Genomic DNA, 20,243 nt, shown 5'->3' on the forward strand with positions numbered 1-20,243 from the left:
GGTATTAATGCACTGATGTAAAACTAAACTCATTCAATCCCAAAGACGTGTTTTTACGTTTTTTTTTTTGGGGGGGGGGGGGGGGGATTCAGTCCCAGGTATTTATATTTTCTTTTTCTGCCAGTATTTGGCTAAAGAAGGTCTAAAAATGGCTGGTAGTAGGGAATCAATTACTTTGTGAAATTAAGTACTACAGTAATCAACTCTTTAGTTATTTAAGAACTGAAGTGAGAATTACTTTGAGTAATTCTTTACTTTTAATTACTTTATTTATTTTATGTTAAACTATTGAAATAATTGATTACTTTAGGTAAAATGAACTTTTTTTTACATACAGGTACATACAATTTTTGTTGTTGATAAAAAGATTCCCATATACACACACACACACACATTATATATATATATATATATATATATATATATATATATATATATATATATATATATATATATATATATATATATATATATAGAGCTAGATGATAAGTAAAAAAAAAAAAAAAAGTACAAATATGTCTTTGAGATTGAATGAGTTAATAGGATTCATAGAACTGATTCTGCTTTTTGTGTGCTTGTGTCATATGGCTACGGGGCTTGGAATAGTAATGGACGTTAGCTAATATGGCGATCAAAGATGGATTGATGAGGACGCCTAGAGCAGCTGGTTGGGTAATGATAACTTCCATCTTACCGCCATCCATTTGCTCCCCGCTACTTGTTCTCACCCTCCCTTGCTTCCTTCCTTCCATTACCGTCCACTCTGATCGGTAAGAGCTATATTTAGATGAGCAGAAAAACCTTGAGCGTTGCCACAGCCATGTTTGTGTGTACCATATTTCTGTGTCTACTCGTAGGAAAGGAGTGTACATTATTTAAATGGCTACAGGCCATTGGACAGGACTGCTTGCGTCATCCATAATCTTTAAGTGGGTAAAACACTAACGATTCACTTTTCCGGTGCGAAAAATAGTGCCATTATGAAACAATAGTGCCTACTAAAACCACATCCAAGAGACAATAGTAAAAAAAAAAAAAAAAAAAAAAAAAAAAAATATATATATATATATATATATATATATATATATATATATATATATATATTGCATATAATATCAGTTATCAACGTTCCTACGGTACAAGCATGAGAAGGTCAAAAGGAAGATTGGTTGACTATTGCCTGGAAAATACAAGCAACGTGAACTACACAATGTTTGCATAGGAACATCCCTTTTTAAAAAAACATGAGTGCTTGCAGAGCAGGGGACAGGTTATCATGTGTTCTGCTCCCCTGTGGAGTGACTGCGAGGGGGATTGAAAGATTCCTCGAAAGTTTATGGTCGGTGAACGACGAGGAGTGAAGAAGAGACCGGCGGAGTAGTAGAACTCTTTTCGTTATTAAATATCGATCCGCAGCCCTGAGGTAATCTGGGGATTACGGACCTCCATGTGACCCCCCCCCCGTTGACGTTTCCGCCATCTACTTGGGGCTTCAATGGGACTTTTCGTCAGACTCCGATGGGGTGCTTTCTCCGGGCAGCGACGTGCTCCTTTGGCGATCCCACAGCTTGTGGAGCTCGGTTGCCTCGTTTTCGCTGCTGCTGGTGCCGCTGTCCCGGAAGCTGGCCAGGGGCGGGCGAACCTTCACGCCTTTCACCGTCACTGAGCCCTCGATCGCTTTGCGAAGCTGGACGAATAGCAAACACAAGTTCTTTTGTATCCATCCAAATTGTTATCAGCAAAAAAGGTGAAAGGCCAGAATCTGTGATGTTATTGACAAATAACATCACGCCCCCCCCACTCGACTATAAATAAGATTGTTACTTATAAAAATTGTATAAGTATACCTAAACCTAAATCCTTTTTAACATTAACAAAAGCAAAAAAGCAATATAAATAAACTTTAAACAACTGCTTGTTATTTTTTACAGCATTTATACGGGTTACGGCTTAGTCTAAAACAGAAAAAAAAAGTGCATCAAAGTGGCTGGAACTAATAACAAATGAAGACAAACAAACGAATGAAAAACAAAGCCTTTTAACCGGGGTCACCTCGCGACCCAAAACCCTTAAATTGTGATACACAATCAACAGACATTTTCTATGTTAACTGAAACATGGGAGCCCAACCTTCAAATGCGAGAGTCCACTCTAAATATTTTCTCGTTTTTAATGAAAGCATTTTTGATGATCTGCTATTAAATTATGGAACCCAAATACAATATTGGAGGTCTTGCATTTTCCTGATAACTACACATAAGCCCGTCCCGATTTATTGGAGGAAAATAATGAACATGTGAACAAAACCATCTCCTCCCACTTTCATATTGACAGAACAGTAAGGCAGGCAGTGATAACACAGCATGCATGTGTGACACAATGTCAGGCTGGCAGAGGCAGGCCTTTATCTGCTTTGGATGGGCTATTGTCTGCTGAAGCAATGGAGAACAAAAACACCTAAATGTCGCCGACAAATAGAGCTGCACTTAGCAAACAATTCTCTCTCCACTTTCTGGCCAATTCACAGTGGGGGGGCTACAGGGTGAGGGAAATGTGTTTGTGAGGCAGATAGAGAGGGAGGGTGTGTCAATTGACAGAAAATGGACATTTAAAAGAGATGGCAGTATCAAGGAGCCTTTTCGTTGTCACTTTACATAAGTAGAAGAAGGAGTCCATTATTTTGACTGAAGAGAGATCACGCCTGTTTTTTTGCATTATTAATCATGAAACACGTACTTCATTGTGCTGATGGCTGTCATAATTCTAAGCACCGAAAACAATCGAACCTTGATTGAGGAAAAAAAAAAGAATAAAGAAGTTATAGGTCCTGAAAAACAACCGCGTTCTTACCTCTTTCAGAGAAACAACACCAATGAGACGTCCGATACTAGTGACATAGGCGTGGTCCAGGCCCAGCAGTGAGAAGATGGTGTGTGTCTGGAAGGAAGACGGTAGCAAAGATGAAAAACACTCTAAATGGGCACAGCAGGCACATTTTAGCAGATAAAATCAGCAATCTCATTGCTTTTTAAAAAATGTATTAGGCACAGATGACAGCATTGTCCACAATGATTCTTCTTCAAAATAGGCTCCAGAAAAGACTGGAAACACTTCACTGTGTGTGCAGGATGATCAACCTGAGATTTATTTTAAAAATAAAAGCTAATAAAAAAAAAAAAAAAATATATATATATATATATATATATATATATATATATATATATATATATATATATATATATATATATATATATATATATATATAACGATTGGATGCCATTTTTCTCGATGAACCATATACATTTTTCCTTTTTTTTAGCGAGCTCTGGAAGTACACTTTCATATGTTCAATAAATGCATCAACAATCTCTTTCAACTAAACAATTTTTTAGTATTAACTGAAGTGATTTTGTCTGACATAAAAACCTAAGCAATCAAAACAGTCAAATGGCTTCTTTCTTGTCTTTATGTCACTTAGCAAACATCTGCTACGTAGCGAACATCTGCAAAGAGGAGAGGCCATGACAGCTGTGTTAAATCTTTGTTATATCCTCATGTAGTCCAACAAAAACACTGCTATATACTGCTAGCCAAAATGTATGATTTCCAAAAGATATTTTCAATTTAATAGCAAAATAATGGAGGAGCGGTTGTGCAGCAGGCTTTTAAAAACAAATGATTTGCATACTACATAAGCTACAAAAAAGAAATCATTGACAGTGGACTCAAACGGATTTCAAGACTTATAGTATGAGTCATAAAAAAGATAGTCATGATGATAGATGATAGAGTAGTTATGATGCTGTCATTTTGATACATTTACAGTATGGGCATTATTGCGTAAGGACTACAGTGATTTACGGACTAAGGTTTACTATACTCTAGACTAGTTGCCGGTCAATTGCATGCAGCAATAGCAAATGAGGCAGACGCGTAAACTATTTTACAAGAATGCAGGAGAGGGAAACATTGTTCTGTGCCAACTAAAAACTGCAATCACTGCCCTTGACATAAAGCTACACTGACTATAATTCAGACATTTTAAACTTGTTTACACAACCCTGTTTTTTGCTTCCAAACGCTGACTTGTGATGCATTTGCTGAAGCAAATATTTTGTTTTCCCATGAGCATCATTAAAGTTGCATTTAATCTTCTCCTCACTGCAGGTTCCCGCATGCATCCCGCTGAAAGCAATAGAGGGAGCGCGCAGAGTCAAAAACTTTACTGGCAGATCAGATAGGTTGCTGGTCTGATGCTGTTTTTCTCAGATCTTTTTAGTGCCTAATTGCACTTTCTGTTGAACCAGAAAAGGCATTTGGGGATACTTGAGTTATATCCTACTGTGATGTTAAGTATATGGTGGCTGTTGCTTTTAAGCCTAGTCCAAGTATATGCAGAGCAACTGGTTTGCCATCAGAGAATATACCACAATGGACACAATGGCGAGTATGACGTATTAGTCACGCAATGGATGGAGTGAGATCGCTGTCATAAAAAACGTATGCGAGTTTCATCATTCGTATGCTTGAATCTCTGGTTACGCAAATTGCGATGAGGTCACGCAAGGCTACCGAGCAAAGTCAGTCGATCTGCGAGTCATTCTCGCCGCGCATTGGACGCGAACTGAACGCCAAACAGAAGCTTTCATTGGCCCATCAGGTTTCAATTTTAAGGATAATGTATGCCGAGTTTTATTAATGCACAAAAAAGCTTTTGTGAGCCATTTGTGGCCATTTAGGGCCAATATTTTTGGGGAGAATGACGGAATTTCGGGAAGCTTCTGTAACAGCTAGTGACCTCTGGTGGCAGATCCAAGAAATGCAGTTGTTTTGGGAAAAAGCCCTGTTATGAAATAAAAATTCATTCATTACGAATAAAGATTTTTTATATTTATTTTCTTTTTTATTATTGTGGTTATGTGAAGTCAATCTCTTATCAATTTATAACTCATATTAATGATTTTCAATCTAATTTCATAAAATAACTTTTTAATAAATTGGACATTCATGTAGCAAACAATCAGGTCTTGACATATGGAAAAAGATCGCTGTCAACAAGACGTCTGTTGTCTGAAAAAAAACTTTGTTTTTGTCCTGTGAAGTCTACTTGCGATAAAATTATTTATTTTCATTTAAGTTTCAGGGACTTTATGCACTTGGTTATTTCCTTTTCAGTTTCAGACTAAGCTGTAACCCGTATAAACGCTGTAAAAATAATTTACAGTTGTTGAAAGTTGATTTATATTGCTTTTTTCCTTTGTTAACGTTAAAAAGGATGCAGGTTTAGGTATACTTATACACTTTTTATAGATAATATTTAGAGTCAGCGCGTCGAGTGGGGGGGTGCGAGAAGTTTTCTCTTTCTTGGGGGGGCTGGCAAAATATAATCGAGAAGCACTGATGTAGTACTTATTGGGCTTTTAAAATTAGTTGTGGGAAAAATACTTAAACTTTCTTGTGTGCATAGGATCTAAAAGAGAAAAAACTTGCATGAAAAATGTTTACAGTGCACAAAGAGTATAACCATTCATGTCTGTAAACAGCACTGGTACTTGCGCTAGGCAGTATTTATTATGCTGAAGGAGATTGTGTGCGGTGTTGGCTTTTAGTAGTGTGCAGCAGAGGGAGGAGATGGATAGGATGCGGGATCTCTCTCTTAAATGTTTAAAAGGTATCAACTCAGCACCCAGACAACAAAGGACAGAGAGAAGCTAGTATTCTGAACGGAGGACATTAGATACTGCCACAGCTGCAACCCACAAAGAATTAGTATAGGTGGCATGTTTGGAAACACTACAAGATCGCGAATGAGTGTATGTGCACACGTGTTGTTGTGTGTGCAGGCACGCTTTTGAAAGTGTGTCCTATGGTTGCAAAGAAAAGCATCAACAAGTAAATTTTTACATTATATATTGACTCAAACTGAAGGTAAAGGATTTGAAATGTGATGAGACAATTTATGTTCTGTACAATTTGAAATAATGCCATTAATATTAAGAACAATATGAGTTGGTGGCCATAGTCTAAAGAAAGGTGATGAAGGGTTGCCATAGCAACGGCGAGGCCACCATTCTTTGTCTTAAATATGTCGCCCTTTAATTTGAGTTATCGTGAACTGAAAGCTACCAATAAGACCTCACGGTTGAATAATCTTGTTTACAATCAGACCTTATGCAGCGATGTGCGCTCAACGAGTTGGAATGGGGCGGGGTCGATCTTGCAGTTGTTAAAGTTGACCTGCTCATCAAGCTGCATCTCTTCCCACTCTGCAATCTACAACACATACGTATTAAATGATGGAGAGAGGACACTAAGGTAAAAAAAAAAAAAAAGAGAAGGAACAGCACAAATAGGATAACCAATATGTTGACGTACAGTTTTAAACCACCCAAATGTATAACAGACAATTTAGAACAAATTCCTATTTTGGGTTTTATACGGTATGGTAAAGATGAATGTAAGGGAGAATTTTATTTGGCTTCCAAGACTGTAAACTGCTTTGAGGCAGTACATCAAGTTAGAAGGAGCAATTTTTTAATTTACTTTAATGTGAGCAGACATCTTTATACAGTCAGTAGAGTAGCCCCTGCTGGCCCTTAAAAAGGTGACACTTTAAGGCACGTTTAGCTTTTGTGCTATAAAACTGGAGCAATGGCACCTTTGTAAGATGCTCTGAGGAGATTACGCTTTATGTGTGCCGTCACCCATCACGCCGAGGGCATACAAATGATTCTATAGCACCTCCTGGAAATCTGCTCCCTCTGATAGCCGATCACTGGACTGGGAACCGCACGGAAGTGGTCTCTAAATCATATGTGCTGTGTAAAAGGAGAGTGGCGAAGCAGGAGGGTCGGAGGTAAAGTGATGATGCAGCAAATCTGAGCCACGTGGAGGATGAATTCAAAATGATCACGAATGGCAGAAGAAATAAGCGATGCCATGGTGGATGACTCAGACGTTATACGCAAAAAGTCCAATGGAAATGATAGGTGAGATATATTGCAATATTTGAAGAATGTTTTGTGGAACTTGTGGAGGGATTTCATCTGTAAGTGACTTTCAGGACACAAAGTACATGTATGTGTGAACAAAATGCTAGTTAGTGTTTGGTATCCTTAAATGGAAACGATAGCACGCTAATGCTAATCACGATTTTTAACCAACTAGCAAAAAGAGGTTTTGACAGAATTTTTGATATTTATTTCCTCTTAGAATCATGAGTAGTTATATTTACTCATAATAACAAACAAAGAATAAGTGTTTGAATGTTCACCCTAATTATAAAATGAATAAACAGGAATGTTTTGGGAGAGGGTAAATTACTTGATTATTTGAAGAATAATCAACTCAAAAGGATTAAATAGTGACTGCCCCATATTGTACATAGTTCTAAAATTAATTCAACAAAACATTAATTTTACAGCTAAAATAAGTTTCATTTTCCTTTCAGGAAAATAAAATCCATACTGTCTTTAATGGCTTTAGAGTTCTTACCTCCCTGATCGTCATATCATCTTCCACATCGCCGTCGTCCTGCAGATGAAAAGGCCAGGAGGAAAAAAAAAAAACAACTCAGTGAGACGATAGATTACGTACACTTGATTAAATCGTAATTTAAAAAAATATTGTCAGTATGGTATGATGTATGACATCTCTGGCTATTCGTAAATTTAATCTGTAGGGTTTCTATCATTGCAGCAAGTGGAATGACATTACAGACACATGGTCACCCATGCATCACATCATGAGCGTTACACTGCACAGCTGTCCTCAAACAGGTGGACAGGAATAGAATGAGCGACTAAAGGAGCGACTACGGTGCTTTTAATGAGTGAGAGAATATGATGTATTAGATTTTGGAGCAGATGATCATTATAATGATGAATCGTCACCACCCTCAGAGCCCCGGGCTGATAAATTCAGATTTGACGGCTTGTTTGACAAGCTGGAAAAGCTTCCTTGAAGAAAAAAAAAAACTGGGAATAAAGTAATGTGTTTGCGAACAGGCATTTATTTGCTCTGAATTTAATGTGTGTGCTAAAGTCAAATGGGAGGGAAAAGTAAGCCTAACCCTGGGGCTGATGGGAGCCTGAGCTCATTTATCCTCATCGCTGCAGTGAACGACCTGTTGGTAACCTTAGCAACTGCGGCCGTGGGGTAGAAAACGCTCCTCTACTGTAGCATTATGCAAGCAGAGGGCAGTTGTGACTGGAGTTGAGACCGAGCAAGCACGGGCACAAACGCACACGCTACATTTTTGCCGTCTCACTGAGGACTCTGTCACACAAACAGAACTGTGAATTTCACAATCAAAACGAAGATTGGGAATAGGTTTGAAGATCAAAGTATTTTCGTTTTGTCAGGAAGATTTTGGAAATACTGTACTGAGGCATTAAGAGTGAAAGTGGATTCCAAAGTGAGTAGAAAATGAGTATTTTTTGGATGTAGAAACGAGCAGCCGTGGCACCCTAGAACGCTGACAAAAGACCGTGGTGCTTGCTAGGCTGCTCCTGCGAACAGATCAAGATTAGAAAGCCTTGTTCTTTCGCGGCCTTCTTCAATCCCGCATTCATCATCTATCCATCATTACATCCAGACACCGTCCTCCAATTAGTGGCATCTATACAAGGCTGGTTTAGCAGGGGACGATTGTGTAAGGTGTTCCCATTTTTTTTTTTTTTTGGGGGTCATTATTTTTCTTCCGTCACTCTGGCAGGACGAGTTAAATACATACAATCAGCTACTGAATCTTATAATACAAAGAGCGAACAACAGAAAGATGATTATATCACAAAATTAAAAACGAAGGGCGAAGAAAAAGGAAAATGATCTAATCTCGCTTATTTTGAATGGAGTCATAAGGAATACAATAGAAGGAATGGCACTAAAATTGTCAACAAGAAAAACGGAAACAGAAAAAGTAGTTTCACGGTGTGAGATTATGTCATGCACAGCACTGGCAAAAATTTAATTTGAATAGATAAAATAGAAGCTGCTAAAGCTAAATTCATTAACTGTATAATGGATTTATAAACGCAACCGTTTTTCAACTTGTACCCCCAGAAATGAATGAGTGCAGCCCTTCCTTTTCCACATGTTGAAAATTTGCTTTAGCTTTTCTATTACGTTGCATGGAGTGTGATATTTTAGGTTAAATTAAGGCTTAAACAAAACTTTGAGTGATTCAATTAAAAACATGATCGAGGCATTTTTTCTAGCATCGGATACACACTTATGTATGCATCAGAAAAAAAAAAGTTGACGTCAATTGCTACAGTAATGATTGCTGACATTAAACATTCCAGAATTAACACGTGGACATGACTGCCTTGGAAGACTTTTATTTTGAAAAATTTCTGGCAGAATGTCACGTTGAACACTTCATTTTTATATTGCTAATTTGCTGTCAGTTTCTCGCTCTCAAGAGTGCTGAGATTAACAAATATACAATACTCTTCTAGAGTGATGTTCAATTCCCATTTAAAGGCGCCTTAAAAAAACAAAACAAAAATAAACTTAATTATCAGCATTTATTTCAACACAAGCATTAATAACAGCGTTAACAACAAACTAGCTGCTAGCTAGTACTGCTTGTGTGTTCCACATCAGATGGTGAAGGATTACATTTCAAAGGCAATTTTGTAGATAGATTGCCTCAACTAAAAACGTTCCCGTTCCTACTGATCACTTTTACAAACCAGGCTGAGTCAAATACTGGATGATGTTTCACCACATGGGGAAAACTAATTGGGAGAGATTTGTCTCAAGAAGAAAGAAATGTGCTTCTGAGCACAGTTTAAATTTAAGGAAAACAAATGTTGAAAAAAAAAGATGGTCATTTATTATTTAATAGAAATCTCTTACTTGGTCTTACGTGTTTATAATTGCTTCTCCCTATTTTTACCCTGAATATTCGACAATGGATTCAATTATCAGAACACCAAAAAAAACTCTATTTTAAAGACGTTTATGCGTATATTTTTACGACAATTCATTCATTAAATTTCCTGTGAGGAAACAACTTATGTTATGTAACAGCGGGTCCGTGTCTTCGTTGTCTGAATAGCTGTTTAAATTGTTAAAGTCATAAAAAAAAAAAAGACATTCTAAAGTTTCTCCTCATGCTTATGCATCTAGTAATGATGTTTCTCTAAACAAATGCCAGATACTAAATGTTGCAAGAGGGGAACATTACAACAGTAATCACATGCAGGCAATTAACTGCTGATTTTCCTGCTACTAATGATAACTTCTTTGCTCATCGTTTACAAATTCTATTACTGCCTTACCACCACATCTGATTAGGAGGCAGGCTTTAACACCATTGTGTTAATAGCTTTGAAGTTATTACAATGTTGTGGAGAAGGAAATGTTCGACTTTTTCGTAGTTCTTGTCTATGTCATCTATTCTCTAATATTCTTCATTCTTGAGGGTGGGGTTACAAGAACCACTGCCATGGCGCTGACACAAGATGAGAAAGTATTATATTTCTTTTAGAATGATTTTGGTGAAGTTTAGAAATTAAAACGTGAAAAAAAAAGAAAAAAAATCTATTTCTGTTTTATCCTCCACATTATAGTTGGAGATGTATTCACCTGATGAATAGTCTTAACTGTGGATCAAATGAATCTATAATTCATGAGTACTTTTCCAAAAATGGATGCAAGAATGAAATTTGAAACAACATCCCGTGCTTCAACTGAATAACAAGAGCATTGAGATGTGGCCTCAACAGTTGGAGGCTCCAGATGTTTCAACCACTTAGTTCATGTTCTACTTCTGTCACTGAGTGAGAGATCCTTCAGTTATTTTTTTAATGTAATGTAATATTGGGTCATGGTGTCAGTTTCTACGCTAATCTAGTCAGTATTTGACCTCGGAAAAATAATTTTCCATGCACCTTAGATGGAGAAAACTTTGTATTCAAAGGCCACAATTCATTTTTAAATAAACTTATGGGACAGATCTTTCAGAAAGAATTTATTAAAAAAAAATTAGAGAGACGAAAGAAAAAAATTGTTAACTGAATTTTGTCAAAAATGTGTTTTTAAATATGGGTTAAATATAATTATCCTTTAAGTAAAGCTAAAATGTACATGTAAATGTTCATTTTTTTTTAGCAAGTAAGCATATTTTAGACAAGTTATTTCTTGAGGTTATTTTTGAGGTTATTTTTTTAAATGAATTAAGAAACTGATTCCAGAAATAAATGCAACAACTATTACTCATAGTCCAGTTTAAAAAAAAGAGCACTATTCACACCCTTGATTTAAATGATTGAAAACATTGTAGTCTTTTAAGATGAGGCTAGCCTGATTATACACATAAAATTAATAAACGACAATAATAAACATTTATACAAAATTATCTAGTACTGTTCTGCTTGACCCGGGGTTGAAAAATCCAATAGCAATTTTCACAGCAGGGTTAGGGTGAGAGAAATACACAGAAGCCATTTTAAACTGGAAAGCTATTTATAAGTGCCTAGGCCATTGGCTAGTTTGTTAAACCAATATTAAAAAGACACAATCAACTCATTGTTTTCAACATGTTAAAGCCGAGTAATAAAAAGATTCATATTGCCTTGAGACTTCCCCCAAACGAAGATCTGAGAAAGGAAAAAAGAAACAACAGCAAACAAACAAAACAAAAAAAACAGAGCCCACAAGCCATCATAAATAAAGCATGACAGCATTATGAAAACTCAAGAAAGGCAAAGAAATAATGAGAAAACCGAGACAGAGGCTGGGCGTCATCATTTCTCTGAAACAGACTACTGATGTCATTTACTGCGCATCAATATTTCACAACCAAGATAGACAGAGAGGAGGAGGCGGCATGGAGGTGTGAAGGCTTTGGAAAAGTCATAAAGTTGGACGAAGAGTGTGAAGCGGAGACGCATCCAGATTCCAAAACAAACCATGAAAGAATAGAGGGACTAACGTGATTTCTCCTCCTTCGCAGGGGAAAATAGATTGAAAAATAGGTTTGGATGAACTCATCCATATTCTTGAGTGGGCCCAAATAACATTCGAAATATTCCAAGTAAAGATTGTCATCAGCGCCACCATTTGACAATATTAAGCAACCTAGTTATAATGGGACACAAGCCCACAGCCCAATCAAACACACCCACACACTGGCGCCACAAGGCTGTTATGTATGACTTCACCGTCGAGCTGCAATGACTAATATGTTTCAAAGCCCACTTAACACATCCAAAAGGAACTAATAATGTGTTTTTTTGGCACCGACTACACAGTGTGCCAACAATTGGTGCTCTATTGATACATTGTCGGAAAATGTCTTATTCTTAACTAACAGTGGCGGATAATTGCTCTGATGTACAACAACTGAAGGAAAAATATGAAAACATTTTTAGCTAAGAGTAAGTGAAACGTGTTTTTAAAGGTATAAATTGTAGTAGGGCTAGGAAAAGTTGACCAAATCGGGTTTGCAACTTTAAAAATAGCTTTGCATCTAAAAAACATCGGAACCATGTTTGCGCCTCTGTTTACGACAAGGACCTTTCTTGCAGACACATGCAGTGTTGCAATGATGGCAAGGGATGAAAACAGAGGAAATCAGAAGTTTAGGGTCATTTCCAATTCAAAAAGTGGCAAAATAAAAGTCACAATCAATTCTTGCCAGGTGGAAGTATACATATATCTTGATATAATGGCTCCATTTCGTTTGCTGGTGCACCATGTAGTGGTTGTTGCACAGCAATAAAAGGAATATATGGGCAACTTTTACTTGATAAAAGCATTAATAGTACCACAAAGATGTGTTGCGTTATTGTTGGGACCGCAGCTTGGTAGGGAAATAATATGCAAAACAAATAGTGGCTGCAAGAGGAGGCAATACTTGTAATGCAATATCACTTTTATAAGAACACCATTCATCACTCTGACAAATTCATGGTAACAATAATGTATTCATATCAAACGCTGTCTACAAATCGAAGTACTGTCTCTCATTTTTTGAGAAACGTGTTCTTCGTTGCACCATTTCCTTTTATTTAGTGAAAATCTTTTTTTTAATATATTTTCTAACGTATCTACAGTGGTGCTCTGAGATTTTTTTGTCTTGAAACACAAGTACAAATAATAGCAGTGAAAAGACAAGAAACTGATCTGGGCGAAAAAACAAACAAACAAACAAACAAACAAACAATTACTATGCATACATAACCATTCACCCAAACATTCACACCTTTAGGCCGTTTAAACAAAGAACATGTAAACTGCACACAGGAATGCTGAGATTCAGAATCTCAAACTGTGAGTGCAGCCTAATTCATAAGCTAACACCAACATGTAGAGACTACAAATGTGAAAAAGCTGAAAATGTGTTTCTTATTACATATTTACATTCAAAGGTTTAGAATGAATGGGAAGAACATCAGCTCACCCCAAAGAAAGCCCTTGGGCTGAGCGGTGACTCCTGGTAAAGGGAACGGCATTACATATGGTAACAAACAATTGATTTACTCTGTACTTGCATGATCATGTGATATTTATTCATGACATTTTTGATTCGTCACATGCTATTTATGGATTTTTTTCAATTAATCACATATTTTAATCAATAATTCTCAATTGTTTTAATGTAAATACAGTAATTGGTAATTATACTTCAAGGGAGTTTTGTCATATCAGCGTAGTGCCTTCTGAAAATAAAAAATCTCCTATTATGATACAGTATATATGGCTACATGCACGGGAAGACTCACTCTCCTCATTGAGAGTATCAAATCCGCAGAGCATCATTGACTAAAACACAAATCTGACTGAGTCACTCCAGAAAGGCCACGCCCACTCTGGGAGGCCGTCACTGATTGGACACCTCGGGTGACACCTTTGAAGGATGGAAAGAACAGCATGCCAGCTTTGAACAGCCTCTAACTTGTACAACACTTCATCAATTGTTTTCCAGAAAAAGTGAGATAATTTTTGTATGAAAATGGGCTTGCGAGGTTTATGGAGCCACAAGTGTTTGATTTACACACCAGTATTCTTTATATGGTATTACTGTGAAGACTTGTAACTGCTTTCTTTGTAATCTTTGCAATGAAACGAAGAGACATTTTCAGTCTACTTCTACGCAGATGTGAATTAGAAAATGTTGTATTGATTGATGAACAGTTATGAGATTGTTTGGTACACATATGTGGATTTGTTTAGTCAGTACATGCCTAGTGAGGCAAAACGAACACTTTTTGCCACGCCCACAAAGACATCCGAAATGTTACGATTGACACCTTGTCTACATGTAGTCCAGGTTTTTGCAAACTGGCAGCAGATGTCTCTGTTTTGCCCCCCCCCCCCCCATCAAAACTGAATCTTTCAAAACCTCCGACCAAAGTGGACATTTGCCCAAGCCTTTGGTTTCGTGGTTGTTCGTAACCATCTTAAACCAGAGATTTGTGTCATCGCGCTACTCTTTTTCCTGCCAAAGATGCAAATACTGGTGATGTCAGAGGCGGAAGTTCTTTCTGACTGGACACGTCAGAGGCGGAAATTCCTTCCGATTGGACAAAATTTGGCGACACTACTGCCGCCTAGCGATTTGACACGCTTGTAAGTGAATGAAACCGCACTGTGCTGGATTCGTACAGATGCGATTTCTTTAAATAAACAACAACAACGAGGGTGAGACTAAGCGGATTTAAATAAGATTAAATTTAATGAAGACAAGGCCTGAATTATAGCAGTAATAAGGAGCGAATGCATTGAAATTTGAACGGGTTCTCCCTGTGGTCAGTGAACAATAAAACAAACATGGACTTTGCGGTGGTCAGATATTCTCCCTAACATCTTTTGACCAGATGAAGCAAAATGGATCTAAGTTTTGACTACCATGGAATGAAGCAACTACTAGCAATGGGAGATCAGGTTTAACAAGAAGAGACTGTTCAAAAGTTGTTGGCACAATGGCACAGATGGGCTTAGGGTCAGCATCGCCCAAATCACAGGCCATCGGCATAAGCGACTGAGATGAAATGGCGGGGTGATACGTTTCTGATTGGCTGATGAACCTGTTACCAGGCGGAATCCTGGCGTTTGGGTCGCCCCGAATGGGGGCTCTTACCACAACAGATATCCGGACTCTTTTTGATGACCTCCTGCTGTCAGGAGACACGGGGCTCTCGATATTGTTGTTTTTCTTCCACCAACCAAGGACAAGCAGACAACATTAAAAACACCCAACGGTTGAATAATTGGAAAACAAAAAGACGAAGACAGTAACTTTCCTGCAAGGACTAATGCGCCCTGGCAAAGTAAAATAAGAAGTGTAGCTGTAGTTGGAATGAGAAGAAAAAGTTGATCTTTTGGATGCAAAACTTTGACAAAATATAAGTTAGTGTCTTCACTGAATTTGGCGAAGACATCTATGCTGTTCATTGGATTTATCTGCTTGTGTGGGAGGTACTGTACTTTCGAGTGTGAAGCCTGTATGTGAGAGTGAGAAGAATGTGTGAACAGCATGTCGTCAGCCACTGTGTGTGATGTTTGTGTGCTTTTGTTGAGTGCGTTTAAGGACAGGGTACTCTTACCTCCATGAGTCCTGCATCTGGACTGGCACAAAATAAGTTCTTAAGACTGGAGCTGTTCGAATGATCGTGTGAGCCTATGAGGGAAAAAAAACCCCAACAAAATCAAACCCTTCAATGAAATGAATGAAGAGTAATTAAGTCAAACGGTCCCAAAAGCAGAAAAATTAGAATATTCCCCAAAATTTGGGGAAAATATCTCTCCAAAGGAGGTTGACTCATCATGCAGGTGCATAGCAAGTCTTGAGATTGCATTTCAGCAAACAATAAAGGTTTTGCTTTTGATTGGTCTTTTTGGCACATCTCTGTAGTTAAAATGCTCAACATTTATACTAAGCCTGCCATAGTAAGCGATCCCATTTTGTTACAAAAGCCGCATTTTCTTAAAATGGTATTTGGAGAGTAGGTGAATTTACACACCAATGGGGAGATTAGTGGGCCGCTCCACCATAGAGGGTCTCTTTAGTGCAGGTTTCAAGGGCTTCGGAGAAACCGAACGAGTTGGGCTGAATGATGATTCTTCAGTCGAGATCTGAAAACAACCACACACAAAAAAACAATACGATAAATCATTTACACAACATCTCAAAATTTTCGTCCATCCATTAGTCTTCTATCGCGTATTATTCTCACTAGGGTCGCAGGCTTGTTGGTGCCTATCCCATCTGACTCTGGGCAGTAGATGGGGAAAATCCTGGACTGGTTGTCAACCAATCGCAGGGCACACAGAGACGACAACCATTTACGCACCAAATCACACCTAAGGATGATTTTGTATGTCCAATACACCTGCCATGCATGTTTCTGGAATGTGGGAGGAAGCCTGAGTGCCAGGAGCGAACCCATGTGGGCATGGGGAGAACATGCAAACTCCACAGAGGAAGGCTGGCAAGCGCTGGAATTGAACTTGCGACGTGTTAACCACAGCACCACAGAGAACGCACTATATAAAAATAACATTAATATTCAAAAACACTAGACCGTTAGTTCACATGGAAGATTTTTTAGGAAAGTTTATGTGTTCAATTCTGAAAAGCTGAATGTTAGGCGAAGGATCCAAAGTAGTTCAATGTTCCCTGTGACACTGACCTGGAAGCGGACCTCCTGACTTGCTCTCTGGTGGTTATCTTCGTTGTCAGAGTTAGAGACAACAGACAGGTGCTTCTTCTCTGTTGCCGCCCGCTCCCTGATGAACTCCAGGCGGCGAGTGCGTCCTAGCTGAAGTGAAAGCAGCGACTGGAGCTGAGCACGCTCAATGGAGCCCAACAGAATCATGGAAGCTGAGTGAGGGGGAAAACAAATAGTCATATACATGACTTGGAGAGATTGTGAGAAAAATAAATGTTGAGTCGAAAAGGTTATGGAGTAACAAACAGGTTGATGAGGACAGAGTAGGTTCATTTCTGTATGTTTTCTTGTATTATAAAATAGCAAATATTGAAATCAGAATTTATTGAAAAAAAAATATGATTCCCTTTTACTTACACTGACTTCTACACATTCCAATGTGGGGCAAATGAAGGGAAGAAATTGGCATCAAATCCTAATCATAATTTGATTCAAACACACTTTTGTGTCATTTTATTCTGGGTGCAAAACCCTATCCAATAATATCCCCATGATATATAGATGGTTTCAGTTTTTATTAAATATAGCACGTAAATTAGAATCTTCCTGGTGAAACAGATTCAGCCAAAGTATGCTGATGTTTGGTCAAGTACCGCTCAGGCATTTTTTGTGGAATGCTCAGTCGTAAATCTGGAAACGAGGCTCAGAGGATAAAGAAGGAAGAAAGCGTAACGCCTAAAGTCTATAATGCCACACGAGTGTAGCATACTAATCAAGACTTACTTCCTTGGGATTGTTATGTCAATAAAACCGCATCAATATGTATATATTTTTAACAGACATTTCATATGCTATAACATCCCAAAATTACAACGCTTTCACAACCCAAAGCTACCAGGTAAACAATGATTCTATACGACGTGATGATTTTTTTTCCCCACCCCACTAACCTTCTATCGATTTCGGATGCCCCCTTCCCCTCCAAAGAAAATGTTGAAGGAAGAGATCAGAGACAAGAAAAAAAAAAGCAGTGGCAGACTGGCAGCTAAAGGGAAGGCAAAGGAGAGATTGGGGATGAAGGCTTAGAAAGATGACTCATTTTAGAAAGAAAAAGTGAGCAGGTTGGAGGAGATACCAAACACATGTTGCGAAACTGCAGGGAACCTAGCAATTAGTTACATAAGCACGGAGGAATATGTATCATTCTAAATGTGTACATACGAGATTTTCTGTACATGGCGTTCCCAAATTTTCTCTACAATCAGTCGTTATTTAAAACACTAAAATTTAATAAGAAATCCTGCCAAAACTGTAACTAATAAATAAAGGAGGAATTGCATTGTGATTCAGGTTTCTGACTGGCTGCAGAAAGTGAGCAATTTTCCTGTAATGGAGAAGTCACACAAAACAACTGACTGACTGAGAGCCATTCGAAAAAAAATTCTGGCTGTGAGCAGACATTTGCCTCTCTCTCACTTGTGCACATGTCAAGCGACATCTGACCGCACTTGAAATAGGTTAGATTAGACAGACATTATTAATCCCATGAGGGAAATTAAATTGAAATTGTCCCATTCAAATAAGTCACTGATTCAAAATGAGGCTGAGGACACATTAAATTTGCTCATGTCCACGTATGTCAAATAGTGCAAGAGAACATGTATAAACAATCATGAACTATAACATTATATAGCTCCTATAATGTGAAAAGAGGAAAAAAAAAGAAAATTTACACTGCTGGTTGCCCAGTAACGTTGTCTACACTGATGCATTAGATACTGTATTTTATTTTATTTTATTATTTTATTGTTCGTGTCCGAAGAACCTGTTTGTTAGCTGACTTAATATGTTTTAGTCTTCGCATTGGAAGTTGACAGGGTTACTGAAGATGAATTCTTGTGGATTTTCTGACTCCTGTAATTGCTTTAATAAACACTCCTATTATAGAAGTTGTATTCTTATTTAGGCTAAATGCACAATGGGATGCACACAATCATATTAGAATGCCACATTTGCACCAGTGAGGGGCTAATATTAGCAAGCTGTGCCAAGTCAAGTTTGTCAATCAATTTCTCAACGTCTGACACCAGGATGGCATTGATTTCTTTTGGACACTAAATGATCTGCTGTACTGCACACCTCTATGTGTGTAAAAATGGAGACTACGGTTTCTGATGAGATGCTTTTTCTTGCGATTTAATAGCAGTTTATAGTGATAAATTAGACACAGGTTATAGGATCAGATATTTACGCAGTAAGATGGTAGAAGGACGTTTTTAAAATGTTTTTATTTTAAATTCGCCCCCAAGCCTTCAACACAGACCGCGCATGACTCCACATTTAGAAATAAGGTCAGCACCAACATTTTTCCAACAAAAAATACAACACACTTGGATTGTTAGAATACCGCACTAGCATAATAGTAACACGTTGGATAAGGTTTACTATTTGAGAGTGCCTAATAAAATAGCAGTTCAAACTCAAAAACGATGCTTTGATAACATCTTTTTCTGTTTGTTCACCAAGAGATTGCTCTATGGTGGCAAGTAAAAACACTACAGATAAGCGCCAATGAACTATTTGAAAACGTGACAAAAAAGCTGCTGCTTATAGGTCCAAATTCACAGTATATGGTACCTCAGTATTAAAGTGTTTCTTTTGATGTGAACAAATAAAATTGCATCAGTTGCTCCGAAAAAAAATTGTAATAGTTGCAAATAACACACATTCAATAAATATTCATATACTGTGAAAGTTCAAGGTTAAGATTCATACGACTGAATGAAATTGAATGCGTCTCACCTGCTGATTCCACCAGTGCCAGAGTTTTGAGGTGACCGGTCAGCAGGACATTATGTAGGTCTCTGTAGCAGCAATTGAGGGTGATGTAGCGCACGTCCCTTACCATGATGTCCTCCACACGAATATTGTACTTCCTAAAATGAGAATAATAAGAAAATTACAGATAAGGTTTCAGTGTGTTAATTTTGTAAAAAGATATAAATAAAGACAAAAAAAACATTGTGATAGTCAGTAACGGTAACTTTTTTTAGACCAAGCTGTAGGAAAAAAAATATGGAATCACTCAATTCTGTGGAAAAATGATGGAATCATGAAAAATAATTAATAAGAAAAGACGCTTACTTTGTTACACCACCTCTGACTTTTATAACAGCTGTCCGTCTTAGGGACATGGAAATAATGAGTGACAAAACAATACTCCTCATTAATCTGCCTCCGATAACTTTTGGCAGATCAGCTTTGCATGTCGGAGCTTTGTCATGGACACTTTTCTGCAGACCATGTTTTTACACTTTTCGCCTTATGGCTAAATGCATTGTCATCATCACCAAACGACCTTACAATTAATGGTAAAGTGATCCCTAACTACTTCGCGCCTCCCCTATTTTCTTATTATTTTTTTTTTTGGATTAAATAAAAGCTATACTCCAAAGAAACGTGCTGTGAAGGTTTTCCTGCATGTCAAACAGATGAGTTAACTACAAATGCACCTGCCACGGGCACCCTCTGATGTCGAAATAATGCAGTACACATATTTATGTAAATCTTAAATTATTGAACCTTATACAGCAACTGTACTGTTATCCCTTCCCATCC

General features: G+C 37.7%; 1 protein-coding gene across 1 annotated transcript in view; it reads right to left on the reverse strand.

Annotated features, from left to right (window-relative positions):
• Positions 1 to 1,128: 1,128 nt before the first annotated feature.
• Positions 1,129 to 20,243, reverse strand: part of LOC148415662 (chloride channel protein 2-like) — a 78,506-nt gene continuing 59,391 nt past the window's right edge. Inside the window, exons 16-23 of the mRNA XM_088427253.1 lie at positions 19,428 to 19,561; positions 16,647 to 16,837; positions 15,978 to 16,089; positions 15,561 to 15,634; positions 7,495 to 7,533; positions 6,169 to 6,273; positions 2,851 to 2,937; positions 1,129 to 1,687 (exon numbers count right to left, since the gene is read on the reverse strand). Of these exons, the coding sequence (XP_088283379.1) occupies positions 1,493 to 1,687; positions 2,851 to 2,937; positions 6,169 to 6,273; positions 7,495 to 7,533; positions 15,561 to 15,634; positions 15,978 to 16,089; positions 16,647 to 16,837; positions 19,428 to 19,561 (937 nt within the window). The 3' untranslated portion in view covers positions 1,129 to 1,492. The remainder of the gene's footprint in view (positions 1,688 to 2,850; positions 2,938 to 6,168; positions 6,274 to 7,494; positions 7,534 to 15,560; positions 15,635 to 15,977; positions 16,090 to 16,646; positions 16,838 to 19,427; positions 19,562 to 20,243) is intronic.

The sequence above is a fragment of the Hippichthys cyanospilos genome, chromosome 11 (assembly GCF_059441005.1).
Source record: "Hippichthys cyanospilos isolate Australia breed blue-spotted pipefish chromosome 11, RoL_Hcya_1.0, whole genome shotgun sequence".
Taxonomy (NCBI): domain Eukaryota; kingdom Metazoa; phylum Chordata; class Actinopteri; order Syngnathiformes; family Syngnathidae; genus Hippichthys; species Hippichthys cyanospilos.